This window comes from Sinocyclocheilus anshuiensis, unplaced genomic scaffold (assembly GCF_001515605.1).
Source record: "Sinocyclocheilus anshuiensis isolate Anshui unplaced genomic scaffold, SAMN03320099.WGS_v1.1 scaffold167, whole genome shotgun sequence".
NCBI classification, from domain to species: domain Eukaryota; kingdom Metazoa; phylum Chordata; class Actinopteri; order Cypriniformes; family Cyprinidae; genus Sinocyclocheilus; species Sinocyclocheilus anshuiensis.
Genome location: NW_015552552.1, coordinates 626,348 through 652,492, shown reverse-complemented (window position 1 = coordinate 652,492; position 26,145 = coordinate 626,348). Strand labels below are relative to the sequence as shown.

The window sequence follows — 26,145 nt, the reverse complement described above, 5'->3', positions numbered from 1 at the left end:
CCCCGTTTACCCCTCTCACACGGTTCCGTCCCGTTACATTATGCCTACACTACCGTCTCAGTCAGTCCTGACTGTCTGCTACACTAAGAGGCAGATGCCTTTCTTTGTCTTTGCACACTTTTGTTTTATATATATATATGTATATATATATATATAGTGACCAACCACTACATTCTGTCTGTAAATGTAGAAAGTTTATTGATATTTGAATCTCATGAAACCTGTCAAGAATATGACATCTGGGTCATATTTTGCTGCAAAATAAGAAATTCTAAAAAAAATTCTGTTCATAAAGAAAATTAAGCCAATTTTTAGGATCATTATAGAATATTAATTTTGCATTAATATTAGTATAATTGAGCACCCTCTCAAAAATAAATATTAATTATTATTTTAAATTGTGAAGTATTTGTACTTTACAGTATACTTGTGCTGAATTTAATTTATGCTACTTTAATTTAATTTGTTTTAATCAGCCTGAAATAAGCTTCATTTTCTTCATGCAAATATTTATTTTTATTTCCTATTGAATTTGTGGTAAAATATGACTAGCTTTTGACATTTACCAATTTCAGAATGAAAGATGATGTTCTGTTGGTTTCAGATGTCAATATAATCAGAAAAAAGCTTTAGTTGCCTGCAAAACATCTGCTTCTGTAACATCGTCACCTTCCAGAAATCAAACAGGCAAGATTTGTAATTGCTATCGATGTAAATGCACTAGGTTTTGCAGTCAAGATGGTCTGAAATTGAGCACGTGATATTGTGCTGCAAAACAGTTTTGACCAAAACACTTCATCTGAAATGGATTGATATTACAAACACTACTGGCTGGCATAAAATGCACTTTGTATAGCAAATAGAGGAGCATTTGAAATGAGCTACAGCTGGCAAGCAATGGCACATTTGATGATTTATCATGTGTAATGAACCTTGCACCTGATTTCAGATGTTAACTACAGACAAAATTGTTTCTGAGATCTTACATAAGTGTTATTAAACATTCTCTGTAGATACTGTTTTCCAACTCTAAAAATCTGATTGACACTGAAATAGTCATTTATGTTCATGTCAAATTTATTTTGCGTTATGAATCCGTTCAGAACGCATTCCTTTTTGCCAAAGTTGTTGTTGTAAATCCTTGGCGCCACATATAACAGGTTTCTAGTAAGATAAAGGTCTAATACATTTGCATGCATCTTGTGAAGTAACATTGATTGATTTGAGTGTGACCGGTTCTAGCAATATTGTAAGATACACACACACACGCTTGAGGCAGTTTGATTCTGCTGGTTGATGGTTAATACTTTACATCTTTCTGTCTCATTACCTTTGACCAAGTGTTAAATCTATCTCATCATTCCTGTTCTCAAATCTTCGCTCTCATCATACTGCTGCATTTACAGGACATTCACAACAATCTCTTCAGATATACAGCTTTAAAACACACTGCAATTCTGCAAAGCAAACTGAGATTTTTGTGTTCCAGGATATTTGCATTATACATATTCAAGGGTTTATGTTGATGAATGGCAGGGTACAGCTGCATTTTGTTAAAAAGGTCATTTGAAGTAGTCAAATGAAAAGTACCTCTTAATAGGGCTGGGTATCGAGTTCGATACTTTTTAGGCACCGATTTTTTTTTTATATATATATGTAATCTTGTTCAAATTGATTTAATAAAATTGGTATCGAAAAAAGTATCGTTCAGGAACCGGTATCGAAGTCAAGGTATCGGTATCGATATCGAAATGTTTTTGAACGATACCCAACCCTACCTCTTGATTGCTTTGCCTTTGCTCATCTGTAGTCAGCTGACCTGATAGAGGTCTACACCTGACACTGCCACACTATGCCACTAGAAATACTGCAGATATAGCTTTAGGATTACTGCTGGGTAGATATGATATAGTGTTGTATACAGATTTTCATTGTTATTTTAGCGGTACGATCAAGTAGACATTTGCCGAACGGATCAATTCTGTCATTTTTGTGGTTGCTTCCTGTTTTGATATCATGACTGTTCCTCAGGAATGATTGATTGATTGTACATCGGCATGATACTGAGGGACTGATTGTATTTTGGTTTGAAGTGAGACTGTGTAGGACTGGGAATCAGCCAAATGTCCAACGGTTCCTCGGACGGCAGACTCAACTTCCAGCCTGTTGTGTTGATAAGCGGTTTCTGATTTGTGCACTCTTATGATTCTCATTCTTTTTTTTTTTTGCCTTGTTTTTTTTGTATTAATTGAAAATGAGTCCTTGAAGTTATGCAGATGTTTTATTTTACGGAGTACAAAAATAATGAAATTATATATGTACAAAATTTCTTTTTCTGTATAAAGAGAATTTACTCTATTTATTCAAAGCTTGTTCTTATTTTGTAATGGCCGGTTCAGTCTAATAAGATGTAAAGAATAACTTTTCGATTTATGTCATGCAATGAAAGTAATAAATGACGTTTTCTTTACATAACTGGAGCTCTCTGCAATTTGTTTTCTTGTATCTTAGTTTTCTGAGTACAAATGGTGTCACAAGATGCATTGTCTTATTCTGCAATACAGAGTACAGATTGAGATCACATGCCCAATTTTTGTTGGACTAAATGCTGAAATCATTATTGAGCTTTCATTAATACACAGTGTTAGGAAGGTTACTTTGGAAATTTAATAGGTTATAGATTATAGACAAGTTACCCTATTTAAGGAGAGTGAAATAGAATGATTTTAATTAATTATTGCTAGTTATTAAATAATTAACAAAATAATTAACAAACGTTAATAGCTATGATAATGTTATTGAAATCAAATCTTTGCATAGCTATGACAGGAAACACTGGCATCTAACAATGTATTTAAAAAAAAAAAGTCAATTTAAAAAAAATAAAGCATATACATAAACCCAAATAGGAAATAAAACAGTGATCAAATAAGCATGTGTCCTAAACTCCTGAAACACTGGTGTCTCATATTTTAGAGCAGTCAATGAAATTTGGGAAAGAAATCAATCAAATCTGTTTGTGTGTGTGAAAATATTCAGATGTAAACCCCCCTTTGTAATTGTTAACATTTTCAAAAGTAACTGTAATTTAATTACACTTTCTCAGAAACTGTAACGGATTACAGTTACATTTATTTTGTTACTCAATTCGGTTTACTCCCTAACACTGTTAATACACTATAACCAGAACTAATAAAGAGGCAGGATATATTTTTGTTGAATAAATGGGTGCATTTACCAGGACATGTAATTTTGCTCATTTCATTTTAACCAACAATATCAGTACAGAGGAAAATTCAGGCAGTTCTTAGTAGCTGTAAAGAAAGTCATTTGTTTGCCACCAAGAGGAACATCCTGACACTTTAATGAAGATGCAGAACCCGCTGCCTAATGAGAAAAAGCTGGATTCAGTAGGATTTTTGCCTTTCAAAACAAACTGGACAAAGCCAGCTCAACCAAGAAATGACATGAAATAATCAACATCCAGAGTCCTTTTGAAAATCTAAGGAGTTTCCATATCTGTGCAACCAACATTTTAACTTGTTTAATTTTATTATTATTTTCTTTTAATTAATTATATATATATATTTGCTTTAGTTTATATATTTCTATATTTTTTGAGTTACATACATATAAACTTCTGAGGGTATATAAAACACTTTTACATTCAAAAGTTTGGGGTCAGTAAGATGTTTTAAATTCAGCAAGGAAGGATCAAATTGATGAAAAATCATTTATAAGATACAAGATATAGATAGATACAAATAATCATTTATAGATACAAAAGTATGTTTTTTTTGTTTTGTTTTTAAAATTCATCCAAAAATCCTCCCCTTTCGAAATAAATGAACTTTTCCACGACATTCTAATTTGAGATGCACCTGTATGTTAAACAGCGCAACTGTTTTTAAAATTGATAAGCAATATTTCTTGAGCAGCAAATCAGCATATTAGAATGGTTTCTGAAGAAGACTGGAGTAATGATGCTGAAAATGCAGCATTGCATCACAAGAATAAATTACATTTTAAAATATATTTAAATAGAAAACAGTTATTTTAAATTGCAATCATACATCAGAATAAGTTTGTTTTACTGTATTTGAGATCAAATAAATGCAGTGTTGATGAGCATAAGAGATCTTTCTGACCACGTCTGTATAGTAGTATACATAACTTATCATATTCCTTTTTTGAGCCTCATGAAAAATGCAATGCACACAGCTCAGTAGGTCTTTGGAGTAATTATATGAGGTGCTCTTGTGCATTAGTGCTGATCATGAAGGGCTTTTCCTCTCTTTTAGGTGCCTCTTAACACCAGCAGTTGTCAAGGGGACGTTTCTGAGATGTGCATCAATTTGCCTGAGATCCCCAGAGCCCAAAAAACATTTCCTCCATTTGCAGATGATGTAAACACACAAACTGCAGCACTATGTACTCCCACACTCATAGATATGCCACACACTCCATCATCGAGTCCCGGAAGCAGCAGATGAGGGAGATGCTGGAGGTGAGGATGACGACCATGCACATCTAAATGAGTGTGTGCTCATTTGATTGCTCTTTGAGTTCTGCTTTGCTCCAGGGGATGTGTCTGCCCGGTGCCCAGTGTGTGTGTGTATGAGAAGGTCATACAGAGCAAGGCTCTCCTGAGCATCAGTCTCTCAGCTGTTGATCATGAATAAACCACTAATGAAAGAGATGCACACCTTTGGGGAGCAGGAGACCTGTAACCAGTCGAGTCCCAGCAAGAAACCTACACCGGTGAGTCTGTAGCCAAATTCCTTGTAATATAGCGACATATAGTAGCTACCGGTTGTGACTGAAAGCATTGAAGCTTGTGTTGAGCTCACCAGAGGTATCTGCATTTGAGAACGGCTCTAAAAATACCCGCGCCTCCTGCAGCGAGACACTGAACAGACGCGATGGCGCGCCCGTTTTGCTGCAGTGATGCCGCTGAGGAATAACCCTGTATTCAACAGTGGATCAGCAAACAGAAATACAAGGCAGCTTACAGAAGAGGACAATGGTCCGTGATAAAACCGCAGCGATTCTTATGAGCGATTGTACGTTTTTAGAAAAAGCGATATGAAGACGCGCTCATGACCAGTTGCTTTTATAGGCTACGTGCTTCGATTAACTTAGCAACAACGCAGATTGCGCAGCGATTTACGAAAAGTATATTTTTGTTATTTTTAAACACGTTTTTCTATCTATCTATCTATCTATCTATCTATCTATCTATCTCTAACAGTTTAATATCTATCTATCTATCTATCTATCTATCTATCTACCTCTGTCTAACAGTTTCATATCTATCCATCTATCTATCTATCTATCAGTCTGTCTGTCTGTCTGTCTGTCTAACAGTTTCTATCTATCTATCTATCTATCTATCTATCTATCTATCTATCTATCTCTGTCTCTATCTATCTATCTATCTATCTATCTATCTATCTATCTATCTATCTACCTCTGTCTAACAGTTTCATATCTATCTATCTATCTATCTATCTTTTTGTTGCAAAATATGAAATATATTTGAAATAACACTCAAATAGAAACCAAAAATGTATGGCCTATACCTTCAGTATGTAATATTATGTTTATTCAGCCAAAGCCTCAGAATGCCATCACCATCGCCGTGTCCTCCCGTGCTCTCTTCAATATGGACCGGGAGCAGGACATTTATGAGCAGCAGGGAATGGAAGATTACCTGAAATATCAGATCCAACATGAGATCGAGCCATTCGCACCCGGACCTGCTTTCCCCTTCATTAAGGTCAAACCTGTTCTATTGTATTTACACACATCAGTGATTAGCAATGATATCATTAATACGAATAAAAAAAAAAAAAGTTTACAATTATCTCAACTTAAGGGGAAAAAAAATATTCATGTCTGTCATCCGGTTATCCAAGCTACAGAGCTCTGGATAATAGATGGAAATGTTATTTTTCTGTGCTGTGTAGGCGGTGGAGGCAGTGAACACTCGACTCAGGGAGCTTTATCCAGACAGCGAAGAGCTCTTTGATGTGGTTCTGATGACCAGCAATCATGCTCATGTGGGACTTCGGCTCATAAATTCAATTAACCATTACCGTAAGTCAAAAGATGTTTGACCGCACTGGGATGCTGAGTTGCTTTGAAAATTGTAATATACAATTGTAATATACGAGTTTCTAGTAATATATCATTATTTATCATCTAATAAGTTTTAATGCAGATTTCTTTCTTTCTGGTAAAAATTTGTATGAAGATACAGAATACCTGACAAATTCATTAATACAATGTACAGTAAGGGTTTATACCCAAAAATAACTGAACCAAGTAGAATTACACCCCATTGTGCCACTCTGATTGATAACGTATTTACTAATGATATTGAAAATAATACTGTGAGCGGACTATTAATAAATTAGTGATCATCTACCGGTTTTTACAGTTTATGACAATAACTATAAGAGAAAATAGCTAGATGTAAAACAAGGTTAAGACGAGTGAGGACAGAGAAAACTACGAATGCATTTAAGAGTGACTTATTAGTATGCACATTTACTCACACAGTCTTATTATACTATAATGTGATTTTATGTATTTATTTATTTATTTAAAGAATGGGGAGTTGTATACAAAGAAAATATTGACAATGCGTATAACAATATTAACAATAAAAATATTTATATCATTATATTAAAAAAACTGTCCAATCATACAATATTATAGAAAACAAAAATACATAGATCGACCATGGATCACAAAGGGATTACAAAATGCCTGTAAAAAGAAGAATACACTCTATAGAGAATTTATAAAACAAAGAATTAGAGAGGTATATAATAAACATAAAAAATATAAAAATAATTTTACCAGTATCTTACGGGTTTGTAGAAAGGAGTATTATAATAAAATATCAGTATTAATAAAAACAACATTAAAGGAATATGGGGTAGGCTATATTAAATAGTATTATTAAAAAAGGTACTGGACAACAAAGTTATCCTTAATATTATATCGATAACAATACTATGAAGGATAATGTGGTTAATAGCTTTAATCATTTTTGTCTGACTGTTGGACCAAAATTGGCAAAAGAAATTCAAGACCCAATGTCATCGGAAGATTGGAATGACAATTTAATTGAAAGGAATCCCAACTCAATTTTCCTTTCATCGTAAATTAGTGTAAATATAAAACAACGACTGATTGTAATGAAGTTATGAAAAAAGTCATTGAGGGGATATCAAAACCAATAACACATATTTGTAATCTATCATTTCAAACCGGTAAATTTCCAAACAAAATGAAAATAGCCAAAGTGGTTCCGCTGTACAAAACTGGGGATAGACATAATTTTTCAAACTACAGGCCTGTTTCTCTACTTCCACAATTTTCCAAAATTGTAGAATTTTTTTTTACTATAAATTTTTAGACAGATATAAAATACTCTCTGCCAGTCAATATGGATTCAGATCAAATAGTTCAACATCATTGGCATCAGCTGATTCGGTTGAAGAAATTACAAAAGCTATAGATCATACGCAGTTTGCAGTTGGAGTTTTCATAGATCTTAAAAAAGCTTTTGACATAATTGATCATAATATATTAATTAATAAACTGGAACGTATGGGATTAGGGGGTAATACTGGACTGGGTGAAAAGTTATTTAGAGACAGAAAACAGTTTGTGAAGTTGGGGGAATATTCATCTTTGTGCTTGAGCATTGCTTGTGGCATCCCCCAGGGGTCAGTACTGGGTCCAAAGTAATTTCTGCTTTATATAAATGATATCACCAAAGTATCAAAAATTGTAAAATTAGATGATATAAATATTTTTTGTTCTGGGGGGAATTTGAAGGAGCTATTGGAGACCATCACTTCAGAAATTAGTAAATTAAAAATGTGGTTTTGATAGAAATAAATTATCATTAGTTAATAAAACAAAATTTGTTATTTGGGAATTGTAAAATAAGTACACAAGTCCAGATACAGATAGATTGTGTGGATGTAGAAATAATTCACTAATTGAGCTCATTGTAGTTATTAAAATATATTATAAGATACTATCTTGTGTTGTTTTTTTTATTTCCAGAGCTATTTATAGAGCGCTTTTGTATGACTGGAGGCAACAGTCTTATTGGGTATCTGAAAGCCTACCATGCCAACCTTTATCTGTCAGCTGATTCACTGAAAGTTAGAGAAGCCATCGAAGAAGGTGAGTGGATTGGTTTGGGGATTTAATTAACTTTTAATGGTAGAATCATAAATATACTAATTTTGATTCAATATGAAATTCTTTCTTATTAGGAATTGCAGCAGCAACAGTATTCTCACCTGGAAAAATCACAGAGGTGCCGGAGACTCAGCTGCGAGTGGCCTTCGATGGAGATGCCGTTCTCTTTTCAGATGAGTCAGAGAGAATCTACAAAGCCCACGGACTGGACAAGTTCTTTGAGCACGAGAAAGCCCATGAAAATAAACCTCTTGATCATGTATGTTCAATTTAAATTTAATAGCATGCAATAATATACTGTGTTTAAACTCCATTGATGATGTGAATGATTGCTGTAAAACATCTACTGACACTTTTTCACAAGAAAACGGGGGTATTATACTTCTGACAACAGTAAATTATTACCTTACCATTTTTCATAGGGACCACTTAAGGGGTTCTTGGAAGCTCTAGGGAAGCTGCAACAGAAATTCTATGCCAAAGGTCAGCGCCTGGACTGTCCCATCCGCACCTATTTGGTTACAGCTCGCAGTGCAGCCAGTTCAGGCACCCGGGCCCTCAAGACGTTACGTTCCTGGGGTCTAGAGACAGATGAGGCCCTGTTCCTAGCAGGAGCCCCTAAAGGCCCCATGCTGGAAAAGATCAGACCTCACATCTTCTTCGATGATCAAATGTTCCACGTGGAGGGAGCAGCAGAACTTGGGACTGTGGCGGCTCATGTTCCCTATGGAATTGCCCAGAAGGTTCAATCAAAGACAGCGAGGGATGTAAAAAAAGACATGCCAGCCAAGCAGCTAGAGTGAATACTGCTCTCTTCATCCTGGGTGTGAGGAGTTCAAATAAGGTTTTAAAGGGATGTTTCACCCCAAAATGAAAAATCTCTCATCATTTACTCCTAGATTTACACATCTAGCCTGTGTGAGTTTATTTCTTCTGTTCAGCCCAGAAGAAGATATTCAGAAGAATGTTGACAGAATGTTGACCAAACAGCTGACGGTAGCCATTGACTTTCATAGTATGGGAAAAAAGTACTATGGAAGTCAGTGGCTACCAGCCATTTTTGAGTTTCTTTGTAATTGGTTACTTTCCAAAAGTAAGTAAATAAATAAATAAAGTGTTAAAATAGCTACTCAGTTTTTCCAGCTTCCAAAAATAGGCCAGTTTGTCAGTGGCAGACCCTTTGCACTGAACATCATAGCTTTGAAGTTGTTTACTACGTTATATCAAGCCATAAATAAACAGAAAAAAAGTGGTATTATACCGTTGAGTTAAATTGTTACATTTTCTGTTCTAATGTAATAGCAAATGTTATTTAATTTATTATGCCAGAGTCTAGCTAAAGCTAAAATGCACCAAATGCTTGTTGGATATCATAAATATAGCCTTTAGCCATGCATATTTTCAGCTTTTATATTGTAATGGTCTGGTTTTGAAGCACCATCTCTGTTGTTGTTTACTGTAAAGGGCTGTTTTACACTCTGTATTGAAACCTTTATGTGTGTACATCTGTTATACAGTGTTTAAATCCATCAGTGGTACTATGTACAAATTTGGTTCACGTGTTTGTGAAATCCTGTGTGTTACTCAGGGCATGCTCAAGTCAGTGTTTTGCACTAAACACCATATTAAACAGTGAAGAGGAAATAAATGTTGAAAAACAGGCCATATTTTTTTCTCATTTGAGTGCAAAATATTTAAGTAGGCTAGGTAATAGACTTTCCCAGCCATCTGAAATGGAACAGATTGGACAGTGAGGGGAAGCAATCCAGCTTTGATAGTTTTAGACTGCTTTGTCACTTGCGTAAAGCAAAACAAATGACCCTGTGGGCGAAATGACAGAAATATCCATATTTCTCCACTTCTTCAAATAACCACTAACGTCAAATTACCATCTTGTGTGTGTGTGTGTGTGTGTGTGTGTGTGTGTACTGGTTTATATATCCTGGTGGGGACTTAAACCTGACTACACACAGACTCATGGGGACTCGTGTCACGGTGGGGACCTAAATTGTGGTCCCCACAGGTACAAAAGCTTATAAATCATACAGAATTAAGTTTTTTGAAAATCTAAAAATGCAGAAAGTTTCCTGTAAGGGGTAGGTTTAGGGGTAGGGTTGGTGTAGGGCAATAGAATATACGGTCTGTACAGTAGAAAAACCATTACGCCTATGGAGAGTCCCCACAAGGATAGCTGACCAGACGTGTGTGTGTGTGTGTGTGTGTGTAAACTACAGTTACCATAGTAACTTAAGGGCGGGACTTCAAAAATGTCGTCAGTTCAGAAACTCTGTTGGACCTTTAACTCGCGTCCAGCTGGTTAATGTGTCACCCACGTTAAATAGTACGCCTAACATCTGGATCGTGCTCAGTTTAGTTCATGTTTACAGAATGTTTGTAGATTATACAAATAGTGAGGTAATAGTGCATCGTTTCAGTCTTTGTTTAGGAATGTGACTGGTCACATGATTAAAGTCATATGACTGATGAGCCCACGAAAGAGGGAATGAGAGCAGAAATCTTCGACAGTTCCCAATAATACACTAATACTGTCGTCTGTCGTGATGAATTCAGATGGATAGACAGATGTGGCGACTCCTGAAGTAAACCGCTGGATCATGGAGCGTTTGGGAGTTTTGTCTGTTCTCGCCACCGCTTGTGTTTTTGGTGAGTTTCCGAAACAGCAGGTTAACAGATTAAATGTGATTTAGCGCAATGTCAAAACGCATTTTAGTATTTAACTTTTATCGTTGAACTAATATTTTAAAATAGAAGTGTCATGGTCGTGAAGAAAAATGTAAAGGTTTCACTTTTTGAACGGTAGCAACATTTCGCTCTGTGAATGAAACATGTACATTTCGATTAGCCTACATTTTGTATCTTGGTATGTCTGGTTAGTTGACAACATTTTATATTATTATTATTTTTTTCCAAAATCAATCATATTAAACGTCTATCTAGGCAATATTTATTTTTAACCTAATGTTTAATATGTTTATATATATGTATAATTGTGTTTAGGTGTTTTTAAAAATCAGTTCCCACAATGTATGTATGTATTTGTTTGTTTGTTTTTCAATACAGAGACACATTTAGTACATCTTTGAGATATTTTACCAACAACATTCTTCCTGATTACTAAGACAGGCCTAAACCTGCAAATCTTTAGACCAAAATCAATACACAGCTCTGCTGTACAGTAAACAAAGACTATTTGGCATTACTGGCATGCCATACAGTGACAGCAGTGTTCTGTAGCATGACATATTTATGTTTTTATGACCTCTGATTCATTCATTTGTCAAACTACCCATTCAAAAGAACATTCAATGTTCAAATGTTCTGAAAAGTGTATTAACAAGTCAGTAAGAGTAAACTATTTTCCTCCGAGTAAGTCGTAAAAGCTCGGAAGAGAACAAACAGAAACATGGTTTCTAGGTCCCTCACTTGTTCTTAGTATTTCTGGAATGAAATCGAGTCATATGACCGTCTCCTCAGAATAATTGTATTTCTTCAGTGGGTGCTTGTGTCGCTGTGGGTGACCGGCCTCATGGCTAATGTGATTACATTCACAATAAGGACTCTGTTTGCCTTTCTGCTGATGGTTAACAACCATGCTGTGCCATTTACAGTATACACCAACAGACAATAAACACACATACACAATTGAAGGAATGCGAGTATGATTCATGTGATGCTATTACAATAGACCTTTAAACAAAACTTGCCAAAACGTTTAGCAGTATTTAGGCAAAATAGAGAAATCTTGTCATATTTACTACTTTTAAAAACCTCCTTTGTGCTTTATAAGACGTTTACAGTTCACATAAGACTAAATTAGGGTCTAGTTCAGTAAAGATGACCATCAACACAACAGTTTTTAAAAAACGGTTTTCTAAGGCTGCATTTATTTGATCAAAAATACAGTAAAAACAGTGATATTGTGAAATAGTTTAATTACAATTTAAAATAAAATTCTATCTTTATAAATGTTAAAAATTTGTACATTTGTTTTGGTGATGGCAAAGCTGAATTTTCAGCATGTTCGGTGTCACATGATCCTTCAGAAATCATTTTAATATGCTGATTTGGTGCTTAAGAAATCATTTATTATTGTTATCAATGATGAAAACGTTTGTGCTGCTTATTAGTTTTCATTTTCAAATAAAAACTATTTTGGTTTCATTCCTCGCACAAAATGGTGCACAGGTTTGGATGACTTTTTTGGGCTTTGTCGTCCTTTTTTGGAGCTTTACAGTCACTGTCTGTATTCATGGTATGGAAAAGAGAAGCATGAACATTGTGCAAAATGGGTTTTTTTTTTGGCTTTACATAAGAAATAAAACGAAAATAATTTGGATTTTTGAATCGCATGTGGATAATTACACAATGACAGACTGTTTTTGGGTGGCCTAAGCCTTTAAAAGCATAATTATGATTTTAAGATGATTGTCATATGATTTATTTGAACCTAGTTTGTCCTCTATCGTTGTGTAGGAGTGGTGATGAGTCAGACAACACTCAGTCCTGCTGTGACGGTCACCAGAGTCAGTGCAAGCATGAGCACTACAGGGCCCAGCTGCTCCGGCCTCAACACCTCCACCTGCATGGCCTGCGCTCCTGGCTCTTATTATGATAACCGTGGGTGCTTTTTTATGTTAGGAATGTGAATTGGGTTCATTTTGATTTCATGTTGCCTTAAAAGTTGAAGTTGACACATGCACTTTCTCTCTCTCTGTGTTCTCAGAAACTCTGTTGTGTTCCTGCTGTCCCGAGGCAGGCCTGTGTGTGTTACCTGGAGCCTGTCTTCTGTGCGTCCAGGGTTTCTATCAGCCTCTAGCAGCACAGCAGGGCTGTCTGCCCTGTTCATCTGGCTTTTACAGCAAGTAAGAGGAGAAAGTATTACGCTGTTGTTTATTTAAAGCATAAGCAATCTTTCTATGCCAACCGTGCTTTAATAATTTTTTTCATTAGTTCCACTGGAAGCCCTGTCTGCCAGCCGTGCCCTACTGGGTCCTACAGCAATAACACAGGCTCTGCTTCCTGTACAGCATGTGCACCAGGTAACAAGTGATATGTCATTCATTCATTCAGTTTATTCTAATTTGTTTTGTTTTTTTTGCTTTATGTAAATAAACTGACACATTGAGGGTGGAGAAAAAATATGCAACTACATATTAAAATATATTGAGGGGTAATTAGAATTTAGATTCATTAGAATTTTTTATTTTATATATGTATATATATGTGTGTGTGTGTGTGTGTGTGTGTGTCTGTGTGTGTGTATGTATGTGTGTATATATATATATATATATATATATATATATATATATGTGTGTGTGTTTGTGTGTGTGTGTGTGTGTGTGTGTGTGTGTGTATTATGAAAAAATTTATATCTAATGTTTTTTTTTCTCCTTATTGCTTCAGGTTTCTACACATCTTTGCAAAATTCAACATCCTGTAACCCATGTCCACAAGCCACGTACTGCAAGTAAGTTCCTTTTCTGAACATTGCACCATAAAAAATACATCTCGGGCTTTGAGTAATATGCACTTTTATTTTTATTTGTGTACACTTATTACATTTTTTTAATGAAGAAATTAAACTTTGGATATTTAATAACATTTAGTTCTTGTATGTGCACACACACACACACACACACACACACACACATATATATATATATATATAAATGCAGATTTTGTTTTGATGTGTTTTTGTTAAATTATATGGCTATTAATAAACCACCTCTTTTTATACACTTGATGAAATTCTCTCTGTTGACTTGTTAAATTTCAGTGCTGTGCTTTGTATTTCTAATATGTTAGTCGTCGTAGCGGTGTCATTGCAGTACCACAGGACTGTCAGAATTTGTTGTAAACAAGCTTTCTTTGTTGCTTCCTTTCTGCCCTTTTGATAGTTCCTCCAGCTGTACTCAGTGCCGGGTCTGTCCTGCAGGCTCAGAGGCTCTACAGACCGCTTCCAAACAATGTACACCTTGTCGCCCAGGTATCTTCTTCTTTTAGCCACATTGCTTACTCAAATTATAGAAAAATGCAAGCTAATGAAAGTTTTTGTGATATAAATCTCTGGAGACAGATGAATCCACGTTACTCAGAAATATGATAGACATGATGAAATTGATCGTATCAGCTCGATACAAGTTTAGTTCAGTACATGAATAAAGGTCTTTGTTGAATAAGAAAATCAGAATTTCCACAGTACACTTATGAAACTCAAATGATGTCTATGTTTGTTTTTGACAGGAATGCACAAGCCTTCCCAACAAACCATGTGTCAGATTTGCAGCAGTGGTTTTTATCAGATCCACTGGGGCCAAGAGAACTGTGACCTGTGTCCTGAAAACCACTACTGCCCTGTGAGTGATTACTTCCTCTAAGCGCGCGCACACACACACACACACACACACACACACACACACACACAGTCTTTACTGTTACCCCTGGACTTTACAGTTTCCTCTTTCTACATGCAAATCTTATACTGTAGTTTTTTAATACTTCCTTGTTTATCTAAGAAAATAAATGTACCTCTGTCTGTATCCCAGAGTCCTGATGTAAATCCGATCCAGTGTCCCACTGATGCGTTCTGTCCTGAGGGCAGCACGGCCCCTGGTTACTGCATGGAGACCTTCTTCAGAAAGGCAGGGGAGACGTGTGAACTCGCTCCTGTTACCATTGCACTGCTTGTTATTGGAGGAGGAGGTAAAAATGTTTACATCACACCAAAATTTGAAAAACGTCAGTTTCACAGATAAAAGTCTTTTTTGCTAAGCTCTGCCTCTTTATTTGCACACATTAGTGACATTTCGGCAGAATTTCGCCAGCCACTGTGAAAGGTCCATGGTGTATATTGTCAATAGTGTAGCGATGCATAAAGCACAGTTCACACTGAAATCACTTTCAAACCAAGCAGCTTTTTGTCCGTCAATGAGTCCATGATAAACTTTTTTAACCGTTGTGAAATCTGTTGAGAAATCTTTTGCTCTCATCATGCAAAATTCCAGATCGAGAGTTCCCTACTGGATTTTGCCCTCAATAATTTGCTGAACAGTGGTAAACGTATTCAGTCACACAAGCTGAAATTATTATTTAACTTAACATATTGGTCAGTATTAGATTTTAAGATTGATTTAAGGCGGGGCTTAGCAAAAGATCAATTGTCACTCTCTTAAATTCTTCTCCTCCACAGTGGGTCTTCTCTTCATCATCGTTTTGGTTCTGCGGAAGAGAAGAGATAATGACAGCGAGCTTTCCCTTGCTCGGACGCCCCTCCTGCGAAAAGACCGCACACCTGGCCGCTTCTATGGAGTCCCTTGTGATGCAGAGCCTGTTTATGCAGGCTGGTGACATTACCAAGTACACTGACCCGTTTTCAGCTGCACAAATTTTGTCTGAAAGTTTCTATTTAGAATTTCGAACTGTTCTAAGCTTTATATTGGTAAGATACTATTAAATATTTAATGAATGAAGAGGCACTTATTCCATTTTTAAAACCTGTTTACTACTGACCATGTTGTGGAGTTACGTCTCTTTTGATTCTGACTGCTTTTGGAGTCTGGAAAGTATGAGAAACCATTCAGTATTTTGTTTTCTTTTGTATAAATTTTGCACCGGATATTATGTTAAGCCATGGCACTGAAAGAATTTTGGAGTAAGTTGCTGGATTATGCTTATTTTGTTCACAGATGTGTGTTTACTTTTTTTTTTGGTACCACTATGTTTGTTTACCTAGGGTCCTCAAGGTATATTGTATTATATACATTTGCAGTATTTCTTGTATTTAACATGTGATGTCACATATTACTTTTAAAACAAAATATTTTGGACATTTTCCAAGGTTGTAAACTGGAGTAAACATCTTTTCACAACTTTGAGATAAAAGTGTGGTGTCTTCTTTATGTGAGTTTGATGGGTCATTCCTGAAACTTCCCTTCAGAAATTCCCAACATGTACTTTCATGATCTGAACGGTCATATGACATATCCTGTTACTGATTATAGAGAAAATATCAAAGACACTAATTTATTAAAACAGGAGCATCATAAGACACCATAGGTATATATAGGTAAACAAAATATACCTATATAAAATGTGTAAAAACAATAAATGATTTTTAAGTAGACAATCTGCCATTGTCAGCAGTTTGTCTAGGACATGTTTAAGTATCCATCTAACCATCATAACAACTGTCTGTATTCTAGGACGGTTCATCCAGACCTCTTCCACTGGAGGTCGCTCTGTTAATTCTTGCAAACCAGGCCCCATGCAGGGCTCCTGAAATCATCCAGTTTCTGGACTGGCAGGTGGAGCCTGATCACTATGCTTTGGTATCCTGAACTGGTTTGCCCTATGGCAAATTGTGACCATTGAAGATAATAATAATGTGCTCACCATAGGACCACCATCATATATTAAACTTGCCTGTTCATTAATAGAATAATATTATTACAATACGAAGTGAAATAAGTACATATGATATGAATGATGAAAACTTAGGGATGAGCAAAATGCCTGCAGAATGCCAAATCTGTCCCCAAATCTGTCTTTTATGTGGGATGTCTCAACTTCCGAACTTGCACAATTCTACTTTGATACATTTTGATTCTGTTATTTTACACGATTTGGGTTAATATTTGTTAATAATTGCATGGGATCAGCTCTGCACAGTTCAAAAACGAGGCAGTTTTATTCCTAATAAGAATATTTATTGTTGTCAGCCACTTTAACATTGGAAATACACAGTTTGAACATTAACACTGCACTGTGCTTACATACAGGTAAATACAAAACTTAAATAATGATTATATTAAAATGTGTTGTACCTTAAAGCTAAATAAAACTGTACTGTACTTAAATGTAAAAAAAATTAAAATATTCAAATAGAGTTTAGATTAAAATGTATTACTGTGTTTTAATATTCATTTATATTTAATTTTGTGATACCACTAGAGCGAGCCTGAGTACCAAACTTTGAGAACCACTGACTTCAACTAGTGATTCTATATAGATCAGTGGTTATAACAACTTTTATAAAACAAGTTTTCTAGAAAGTATAACCTATTTAATGAAGTAGCCTATACAAATAATTAAATGCCATTAAATATGAAGAGTCCTTCTTTATTATTATATAGTGCTTGTTTTGTGTCATCTCACCCAGGGTTTGGTAAATATAGGCCAATAAGAACAATTAACTAGCATCTATCTGTTAACTTAAAATTGAAACTAAATTATAAAACTAACTCGAGATCAGTTACAACCATTATAGACCAGTTCGGTGTTTACAAACAGCCTATCTGGTGGCAGAAAATGACGGGTTCCTATGAAAGCCATGGAATAAAAGAAAAAAAAAAGGCAAATTTGAGTTTATATTTCAAAATTCTGACTTTATTCTCGCAATTCCAAGATTATATCTAAGTCACTCGTCATTCTCTCTTTCCCCTCAAAATCATGAGTTTATATCCCTGACTTCTGGCTTTTTTCCCCTCAGAACTCGCTATTGTTGAAAAAAACAGCATATGCTGGTTAGGTATGTTTTGACGATGCTGGTCCTTTTGCTGGTTTATGCTGGTCATGTGCTGGCAAAGGACCAGCTTAAACCAGCATCCCAGCGTCAAAACATACCTAACCAGCATATGCTGTTTTTTTCAACAGGGTGCTGAGTTAAATCGAGTTATAAAGTCCGAACTAGGACATGTAAACTTGTATTTTCAAGAAAGAAATTCAGAATTGTGAGATAAAATACATAAATGTTATGTAAAATGTTAATAAGTAGGTTTAAAATGATTTAATAATTAATAATAATAATAATAATTTATGCATTTAGCAGATGCTTTTATCCAAAGCGACTTACAGTGCATTCAGGCTATACAATTCATTTCATTTCATGCTGTAACTGTAGGGCTAATACAATACGTTTCCTATGAACTGCATATGTGAACATTATGTAGACCTATTGTTTAAATCAAATTTATGCTTTAAAAGAGTAATCACAGCAGCAATAGTTATCCATAGTCTGTCCGTTTAAACGTCTGCGTTTAGCTTCAAATGGTGTCTTTGACGACAGTATTCGATAAAAATGATTTGCATTCCGATTCTGACATTCAAAAGCACAAAAATAATTTTTTTCTCTAATTCCATGGATTTTACCCGTTTCCCTCCACTTGTTACCAGTGTTTTTCTGCCACCACTGTGCGCGCGGCAGCTGCAAGTGACGTAACCATGATGTCTACTTCAAATTGATCTACTACTTGACTATATTTGGATATGGCAAGGCATGGACCAAACATTTTATCACATTGTCCCACCATAGGCCACGCCCACTTGCATTTAATCGCTTTATGCCTGCGTATTAGTACATTTGGGTTTCAGGCTTCAGAAGGATCGGGAAGGGATGGATGGTTTATTTCTAATTGCTAGGCCATATGTTTGTTCGGGGCATTTGACTGCATATTGTTTTGTAAACGAGGTACAATGTATGGAGAGTTCACACACAAAGAAACATTGGTTGAAAGATGAAGCAGCCAACTGTATTGAATCTGACAGCAGCTGCATGCAAACCGTAAGTAAACAATTTCATAATGCTTTGTCTGTAAATGACCGTTTTGTGGATGTTTAAAAAAAAAGAAAAAAAAAAACACTTATTCATGGGGCATTGGTACAACTGATCTATAATAGAGTTCATATTTACATTTATATAGTGAATGATACTATCGGATGACGTTAAATAATCATAACAGTGGTCTTTAAAAATGGATAATTTCGGACAGAGGGTTAGAATGAGGGTTGAAAATAATAATGAGGGTTTGTTTTGTTAACATCAAAGTGAACCTCAAGAAATATGTAAGTTATTAACGTTACAATAATTTTAAAAAATCGGAGTCATGACAGTTTAAAAGATGCGATTCTCATCAATCAATCAACATCGGGAGAGAGAGGCAGACCGTTTTTGAATATTAAATAGGAAGCTTTTCCATTCTAAATTCTTTGTATGATGTAACGCGTCAGGCCCGATCACAGCAAGAACTGTAACAACGTTAATTTAAAGCTGCAGTCCATAACTTTTTTTGGTTAAAAATGATCCGAAATCAATATTTGAGCAAGTGCGTAACCAGCCAGTGTTCAAAACTATCGCCTTACTTTAGCCCGATTCACAGCGGTAAGCTTATAATAATGTTTTCTAATTTGGTAAGGGTAGGTTTTCGGGGGAAATTCGAGCATACGGTCTATGCACTGGTTTTGATCAATATTTTAATATTGTGGATATTTTGATCAATATCTATACTGTATATAGTTCACAGAGGAACTCTCAAAAACAAACAAAGAGACAGTTTTTTTCAGTTGTTTGTTTACATTCGAACACCAGCGATGGCCGCTGCAGCATGCAAGCCCCGCCCCTTCGTGTACCCTCAGAAGAGCTCTGAGCATTCTAAACAGCTCCACAGACAGAAGCAGATCAAGGACACTCCTGAAGCACTGTTTGCTGACTATGACCGCAGTTCAATGACCAACCTGCTCTTCTACACTGAAAGCAGCTCCTTATGGCATACTGCTTTCTGCCAACACTTCACCTTCACCACAAAAAGAGGCATCTGTAAAGGCAGACAGATCCTGGTATTTGAAGACGCTGAAGGAAATGAGGAATCAAGAATTTTATCTCTGAACTTATACCACAACGGCACTGTCATGATCCAAGGCTCCAAATGCCAAATTCATTTCCAAATGCATGCAATGATCCAAATGCCCTCCAAGCATTTACAGTTGCCTTTATACAAATTAAACAGCAGGCACATCTTAATACAAGTTTCATGCAGGATCATAAAGATACAAATACAAACTCTTCTCCTGTAAAAGACATCCAAAAGAAGACAACAACTGCAACAGCCTTAATTCAATCTCCCATGTCAAAAATGAAAGAGAAATTTTCACTCCTGGAAATAGATATGGTGGAACTAAAAGAATTAATAATGTCCCAGCTAAAAGACAACAGCGACTTGGAGCAGCTTAAAAAGGACATGATGAATTTAAAACAAGAGACTGAATACCTGCAGAGAAACAAAGAACAGATGTCAAAGGAGCTTCACCAAGCTAGAGAAGAGCTGACTCTGTTGAAGCCTGGGTCTGTATATCATCAACGGTAGGTTACGAGGAGACACTTTAGGGAGATTCACATTTTGCTCACCTCTGGGGAATAGCACAGTTGATTATATGATAACAGACATAGATCCTTCATCTCTCAGATCATTCACTGTTACAGAACTAACCCCTCTGTCTGATCACAGTCAAATCACTGTGCAGCTCAAAAAGACAGAAAATAGCATTAACACAAAGCCATATCACAGAGATGACGATTCGCACGGGACTAATATTAGCACAGGACCTCGGTGTTTGGCGAAATATGGTAGGTCTTTTGCGGGGGAATTTTTACTTTACAAATTACAGACATGGCCGATTCGCACGGGATTAAGATCACAGACAACCTCCGCAATTATTACAAATGACTGGAGGTCACCAGGTAATACTAATCCCGTGCGAATAGGGCTTTAGACCGCTCCTTGTGCCTGTAAAGGATCCTCAAGTGATTTTACCTTCATCAAAGTCTTATCCGTTCCATTCCAAGTCTCCAGTGATCTATACTCACCTCTGTGTCCCCAGTGATTTCCTACGCTTGCTTCTGAGTCTCCAGTGATCTCTAATACTCTCTTTCAAGTCTCCAGCAATCTCCAATATTCACCCTCAAGTCTCCAGCGATCTCCTATACTCTCCTTCTAGTCTCCAGCGATCTCCAATATTCTCCTTCTAGTCTCCAGCGATCTCCAATATTCTCCTTCTAGTCTCCAGCGATCTCCTGTACTCACCTTCTAGTCTCCAGCGATCTCCTGTACTCACCTCTGAGTCTCCAGCGATCTCCTGTACTCACCTTCAAGTCTCCAGCGATCTCCTGTACTCACCTTCAAGTCTCCAGCGATCTCCTGTACTCACCTTTGAGTCTCCAGCAATCTCCTGTACTCACCTTCGAGTCTCCAGCGATCTCCTGTACTCACCTCTGAGTCTCCAGCGATCTCCTGTATTCAACTTCTAGTCTCCAGCGATCTCCTGTATTCAACTTCTAGTCTCCAGCGATCTCCTGTACTCACCTCTGAGTACTCACCTTCAAGTCTCCAGCGATCTCCTGTACTCACGTCAATTCTCCAGCGATCTCCTATACTCACCTCAAGTCTCCAGCGATCTCTTGTGTACTCACCTTTAAGTCTCCAGCGATTTCCTATACTCACTGCTGAGTGTCCAACGATCTCCTGTACTCCCCTCTGAGTCTCCAGCATTCTCCTATCTCACCTCTGAGTCTCTAGTGATCTCCTATTCTCTCCTCCAAGTCTCCAGTGATCTCCTGTACTCACCTCTGAGTCTCCAGCGATCTCTGTCTCTCTCCTGCTCGCTACTGCACTGGACTGTTTATTTCAGCACCTCACGCTCAATTTAGTTTACCTGCCTCAGTTTATCAGCTTAATTACTTCCTTGTAGGGATGGGTCACGATTTTCAAATATTCGATTAGTTGATTTAATTATAGAATATCGAATAGGTTGTGCAATTATTGTCTTAAAAAATCTCCCCATATTTTCCGTGCTGATGCGTTCATGTAAGCAGAGGGTGGCGCTGCCAATAACCCACCTAAAAGCTGTCAAAGACAACAGAAGAACACATTGTCTCACGCACACACTGTAGACTTGCGTGGCATAAAAAAAGACTTGCGTAGCATATAACGGTTACAGTAACTTGTGACGATGTCAAATAAGATTTCTGTGTGGACCACAAACACCCCCGACTGGGTTAGAGGTGTGGCTGAGTCCGTATTCAGAAAGGCGAGGAAAACAAATAACGTGTTCTACGGAGCCACTAAAGGCACACAATCTAACCCATAGCATGCAAATGAAGTACAGGAATCAGCCCGACACAGGCATTTTCCCAGCCTTGATCTCATCAGTATAACAGTGTCATTCAATGCATAGGTGCTGATCCAATCAGTCTGACAGTATCGCCATACTTTCGCATTATCACAGAGACAAAGGTACAGCTGTGCTTTGAGCTTAAAAAGCCAGATGGTCAGGAAGAGGATAAAGACAAAAGGTCATTATCTCAGACACCTGGGCTTCTTGATTTGATCTCCTTAGAAAGGTCATCCTTTTTTTACCTCAAAATGTAAAACACAAGGTACATAACTTTTTCAGTATATATTCTATTACATTGGAACCTAGATTTAACATTTTATAAATTTGTAATACAACAATGCTAATCGACGGACTGTTATGTTAATAAGTGCCGTCATTCGGTTGTGTTTATTATATTAATATGTTTCAGCACGTTACAATCATTATATGGCTTGAGTTAAGGTAGCCTATCTTCTGAATTAAACAGTTTATCATACAGATTGAAAGTGTGAATCCCGTCTCTCTCCCTCTCTCTCAGTTTATGGGTGTTTGTGCGTGCATGCGTTGATTGATTGACCAAATTTTCGAATAATAATCGAATAATATTTTCGAATATTATTTTTGCTTGGAATGCCCATCCCTACTTCCTTGTTCATCCCACCATCGTCCACACCTGCTGTTGTGTTTTTTTACCTGATTTATTCATCTGCTGTGCCTTCCATTGTACCATTTCCGATACCTGCATATATCCAGCGGTCAATAAATACACTTTGGGTTCAACTAAACCTTTTTGTTGCAATGCTTTTAGCAAAAGAGGTTGTTATTGCTGGTGAACATTTAGTATATTTACATTTAGACATTTAGCAGACGCTTTTATCCAAAGCAACTTACAAATGAGGACAATGGAAGCAATCAAAATCAACAAAAGAGCAATAATATGCAAGTGCTATAACAAGTCTCAGTTAGCTTAATGCAGTACACCGTAGCAAGGTTTTTTTTTTTTTATCCTGACAGCGGCTGCTTTCCAACAAACCTGCACACCGAGTTCCATGACATTTACATTTACATTTAGACATTTAGCAGATACTTTTATCCAAAGCGACTTACAAATGAGGACAATGGAAACAATCAAAATCAACAAAAGATCAATTATATGCAAGTGCTATAACAAGTCTCAGTTAGCTTAATGCAGTACACATAGCAAGGTTTTTTTTTTGATCATATAATAAATACAAAGAAAACGGATAGAATAGAAAAAGAATAGAGCAAGCTAGTGTTAGAGGCCTTTTTTGCTTTTGTTCATTGTATAATAAATAAAAAGAAAACAAATAGAATACAAAAAGATTAGAGAAACAAGTGTAAGTTTTTTTAATAGTATATGAGATGCTAAACTGCCACACACTCAACATAAAAAACAGTTTGAGCAGATTAATAATTTTTAATTATTAATATTTTTTTATTTTGAAAAAGTCAATTATTTTTAGTTATTATACATATAATTATATAACTTATTTTATTATACCATGTATAATTATACATGTAGGCCTACTATTTACTACTATTACTATTAAATTATTCATTATTATTTTAGTTTTCTCTGTTATTCTTATTCTTTATTGGTTCTTATTATTTGTCTTCTTCCATATCCAGCTGCATCAGGTGGCGGACCACTTTCTTTTCTCCCATTGGTAGTCGCTGCATCACAGCTTATTTGCAAATATATTATTATTGCTGTTATTTCTCATGCACCACAGCACAGGAGGTGTTGGCCTCCTTCTAGCTCCACCAAGTTCAGCACAACACCTCCCAAACACGTTTCAGTCTCCCACGAGAAGCTGAATTGGACCCCAACCGTCACCCACCGAGCGAGGCATCACTATTGATCTTCACTGTCAGTGAGAGATATAAAGCAGGGATTCGCTATGGTAAGAGTGACTCAGCTGAGCAAGGGTGAGTGAGAGCGTCACACCACCTGACACCATGATTTGTTCCTATAGATATGGTGTGAAGGGACACCACTCAACATCACCATCCAAGACAGCGGTGGATGCTTGTTGAGTATCCTGCTTTTGTATTATTATACATCTTATTATTAAGTCACCGAAGACTATTGAGTTTGGAGTATTTCTAATAGGGCTGTCAATCGTTTAAATTTTTTATCTAATTAATTACACAGTGTGGCAATTAATTAATCTAATTAATTGCACATCGAATTTGACTGAGAAATTAGCCACAAAAGATCACTTAAAGCCATTATTGTGTTACATGAGAAAAGCATGAAATCGATATTACAAAAATTAGAAATAATTTTTTTCTTTTTAAATTTTTGGGTGAACTATCCCTTTTATTAGTTTTTATTAATATAGTTTTTTTATAATATGTAAACATGATTTTTTTAAATGAAATTATACTCTAAAAAAGAAACTAAAACTGCCACCAGTAGTAAAATGTCTTAATGAATAAGTAATTGAGTCAATTATTCATTTATTCGATTCGATCAAACGGCTGATTCAGGAATGAAGTAAATCTTTATGAATAGGTAATTGAATAATTGGTTCACCCCATTCGTTCAATACGCGGACTCATTCAGAAATTGTGTTTTTGTGTGCTTGGAGACACACAACACATGTGATGTGGTTTTAATAGGTAAAATTTGTGTCGGCAAACTGAGAAAAACAGACTATATTATGTTTAAAATAAAACACAATATTCACTTTTATTAACTGCTGTATGAAATCATTCGTGAAACCACTTTTGCACTCGTGTGATATCGCCTATCATATAACTATGAGACAAAAATTCATACAGCAGCATTTTTTTGGCCTAATATCTTGAATTTTGGGTACACATAACTGCATTTATGGACTACATAGTTGTTGTCCTGTATCACGTTTGTCAACTTTATAAAACTGTATAAAATTACATACAGGTCTAGGGGCGGGGCGGTGCGTTAACATATTTTAATCGCGTTATTTTTCCATAACTAATTAATTAAAGCTGCAGTTTGTAAGTTTTGCCTCTTTGTCGCCATCTCTGTTTGAAACCTGCAATTGCAGTTACTTGCGGAATTATTTTCATTGCGTGGGTTGTGTGCAGGCAAGGCTCCAGCGCGGATGAATCTAATGTTTTGAGGTGAATGTGTGGCTGTCAGTCACCGCACCGGTGTGGGTACTGTAACGTTACTGAGGAATCACAGATTTAGCCTATGTCTTGGAATATATGACCCAAATAAGAATTTTCACCGGATATTGTCATCAGAACAAGTAAGTAACAAGTCTGCCATGTTTGTTCTGACCAACTGAGGAAAAAAGCATTACAATAAATCGCGCTAGCAATGGTGATTAACACTATATGAAAAGATACTCTGAAAATGGATATGATGTGTTGTTGTTAGTGTGAACAAGACAGGCCATTGAGAGCATGCTGCTGGAGGAACAGTATCCTTCACTCGTTACACGTCACACTGATTAACTCTCATTTTGTTCACGTTTGGATTTCACGTCCCATAATGATAAATGGATGTGATCATTCATTAAATGAATGTGGTTTGTTAGATATTATTTTGCCAGTAAAAAAGCACCAAAGGTGGCATGAACCAATGAGAAGACTAAAGTTAAAAAAAGAGCTCCCTTCTTTTATCCGTTTATGTTCAAGAATATGTAAACACCTACACTACCATTCAAACGTTTGGTGTATGTAAGATTTTTAAACACTAATAATCCAGCAAGAACACACAAAATTGATCAAACATGACAGTAAAGACTTTTACATTGTTACAGACCTTTTGTTTTTGAAGTAAAAGCTGAAAATTCAGCTCTGCTGTCACAGGAATACATTTTAATATATTTCGCAGTATGTCTGTTTTGCTGTATTTTTAATCAAATAGCCTTGGTGAACATCATAGAGAAAAAAAAAACATAAAAAATCTTACCGACCCCAAACCTTTGAATGGTAGTGTGTGTGTGTATATAA

At 36.1% G+C, this 26,145-nt stretch overlaps 3 protein-coding genes and 1 long non-coding RNA gene across 4 annotated transcripts in view; all 4 read left to right on the top strand.

Annotated features, from left to right (window-relative positions):
- The window catches only part of zfyve28 (zinc finger, FYVE domain containing 28), a 22,213-nt gene extending 17,716 nt beyond the window's left edge, over positions 1-4,497 (top strand). The window contains exon 15 of the mRNA XM_016455075.1: positions 4,302-4,497. Coding sequence (XP_016310561.1) covers positions 4,302-4,493 — 192 coding nt within the window. The 3' untranslated portion in view covers positions 4,494-4,497. The remainder of the gene's footprint in view (positions 1-4,301) is intronic.
- A 173-nt stretch (positions 4,498-4,670) lies between these two features.
- Positions 4,671-9,148, top strand: nt5c1ab (5'-nucleotidase, cytosolic IAb). The gene is made up of 6 exons (XM_016455077.1): positions 4,671-4,761; positions 5,612-5,779; positions 5,970-6,099; positions 8,089-8,211; positions 8,304-8,488; positions 8,652-9,148. Exons 1-6 carry the CDS (start codon positions 4,675-4,677, stop codon positions 9,030-9,032), a joined length of 1,074 nt encoding a protein of 357 aa, XP_016310563.1. The 5' UTR covers positions 4,671-4,674; the 3' UTR covers positions 9,033-9,148.
- A 1,383-nt stretch (positions 9,149-10,531) lies between these two features.
- On the top strand, positions 10,532-16,100 carry LOC107664482 (tumor necrosis factor receptor superfamily member 9). The gene is made up of 9 exons (XM_016455071.1): positions 10,532-10,893; positions 12,724-12,867; positions 12,974-13,112; positions 13,201-13,289; positions 13,654-13,717; positions 14,148-14,236; positions 14,494-14,606; positions 14,796-14,952; positions 15,440-16,100. The coding sequence occupies exons 1-9, from the start codon at positions 10,845-10,847 to the stop codon at positions 15,595-15,597; spliced, it is 1,002 nt and encodes a 333-aa protein (XP_016310557.1). The 5' UTR covers positions 10,532-10,844; the 3' UTR covers positions 15,598-16,100.
- Positions 16,101-25,567: 9,467 nt separating this feature from the next.
- LOC107664485 (uncharacterized) lies at positions 25,568-25,787 on the top strand. The gene is made up of 2 exons (XR_001631459.1): positions 25,568-25,610; positions 25,728-25,787. It is a non-coding gene; the product is annotated as an uncharacterized LOC107664485 (long non-coding RNA).
- The last annotated feature ends 358 nt before the right edge of the window (positions 25,788-26,145 follow it).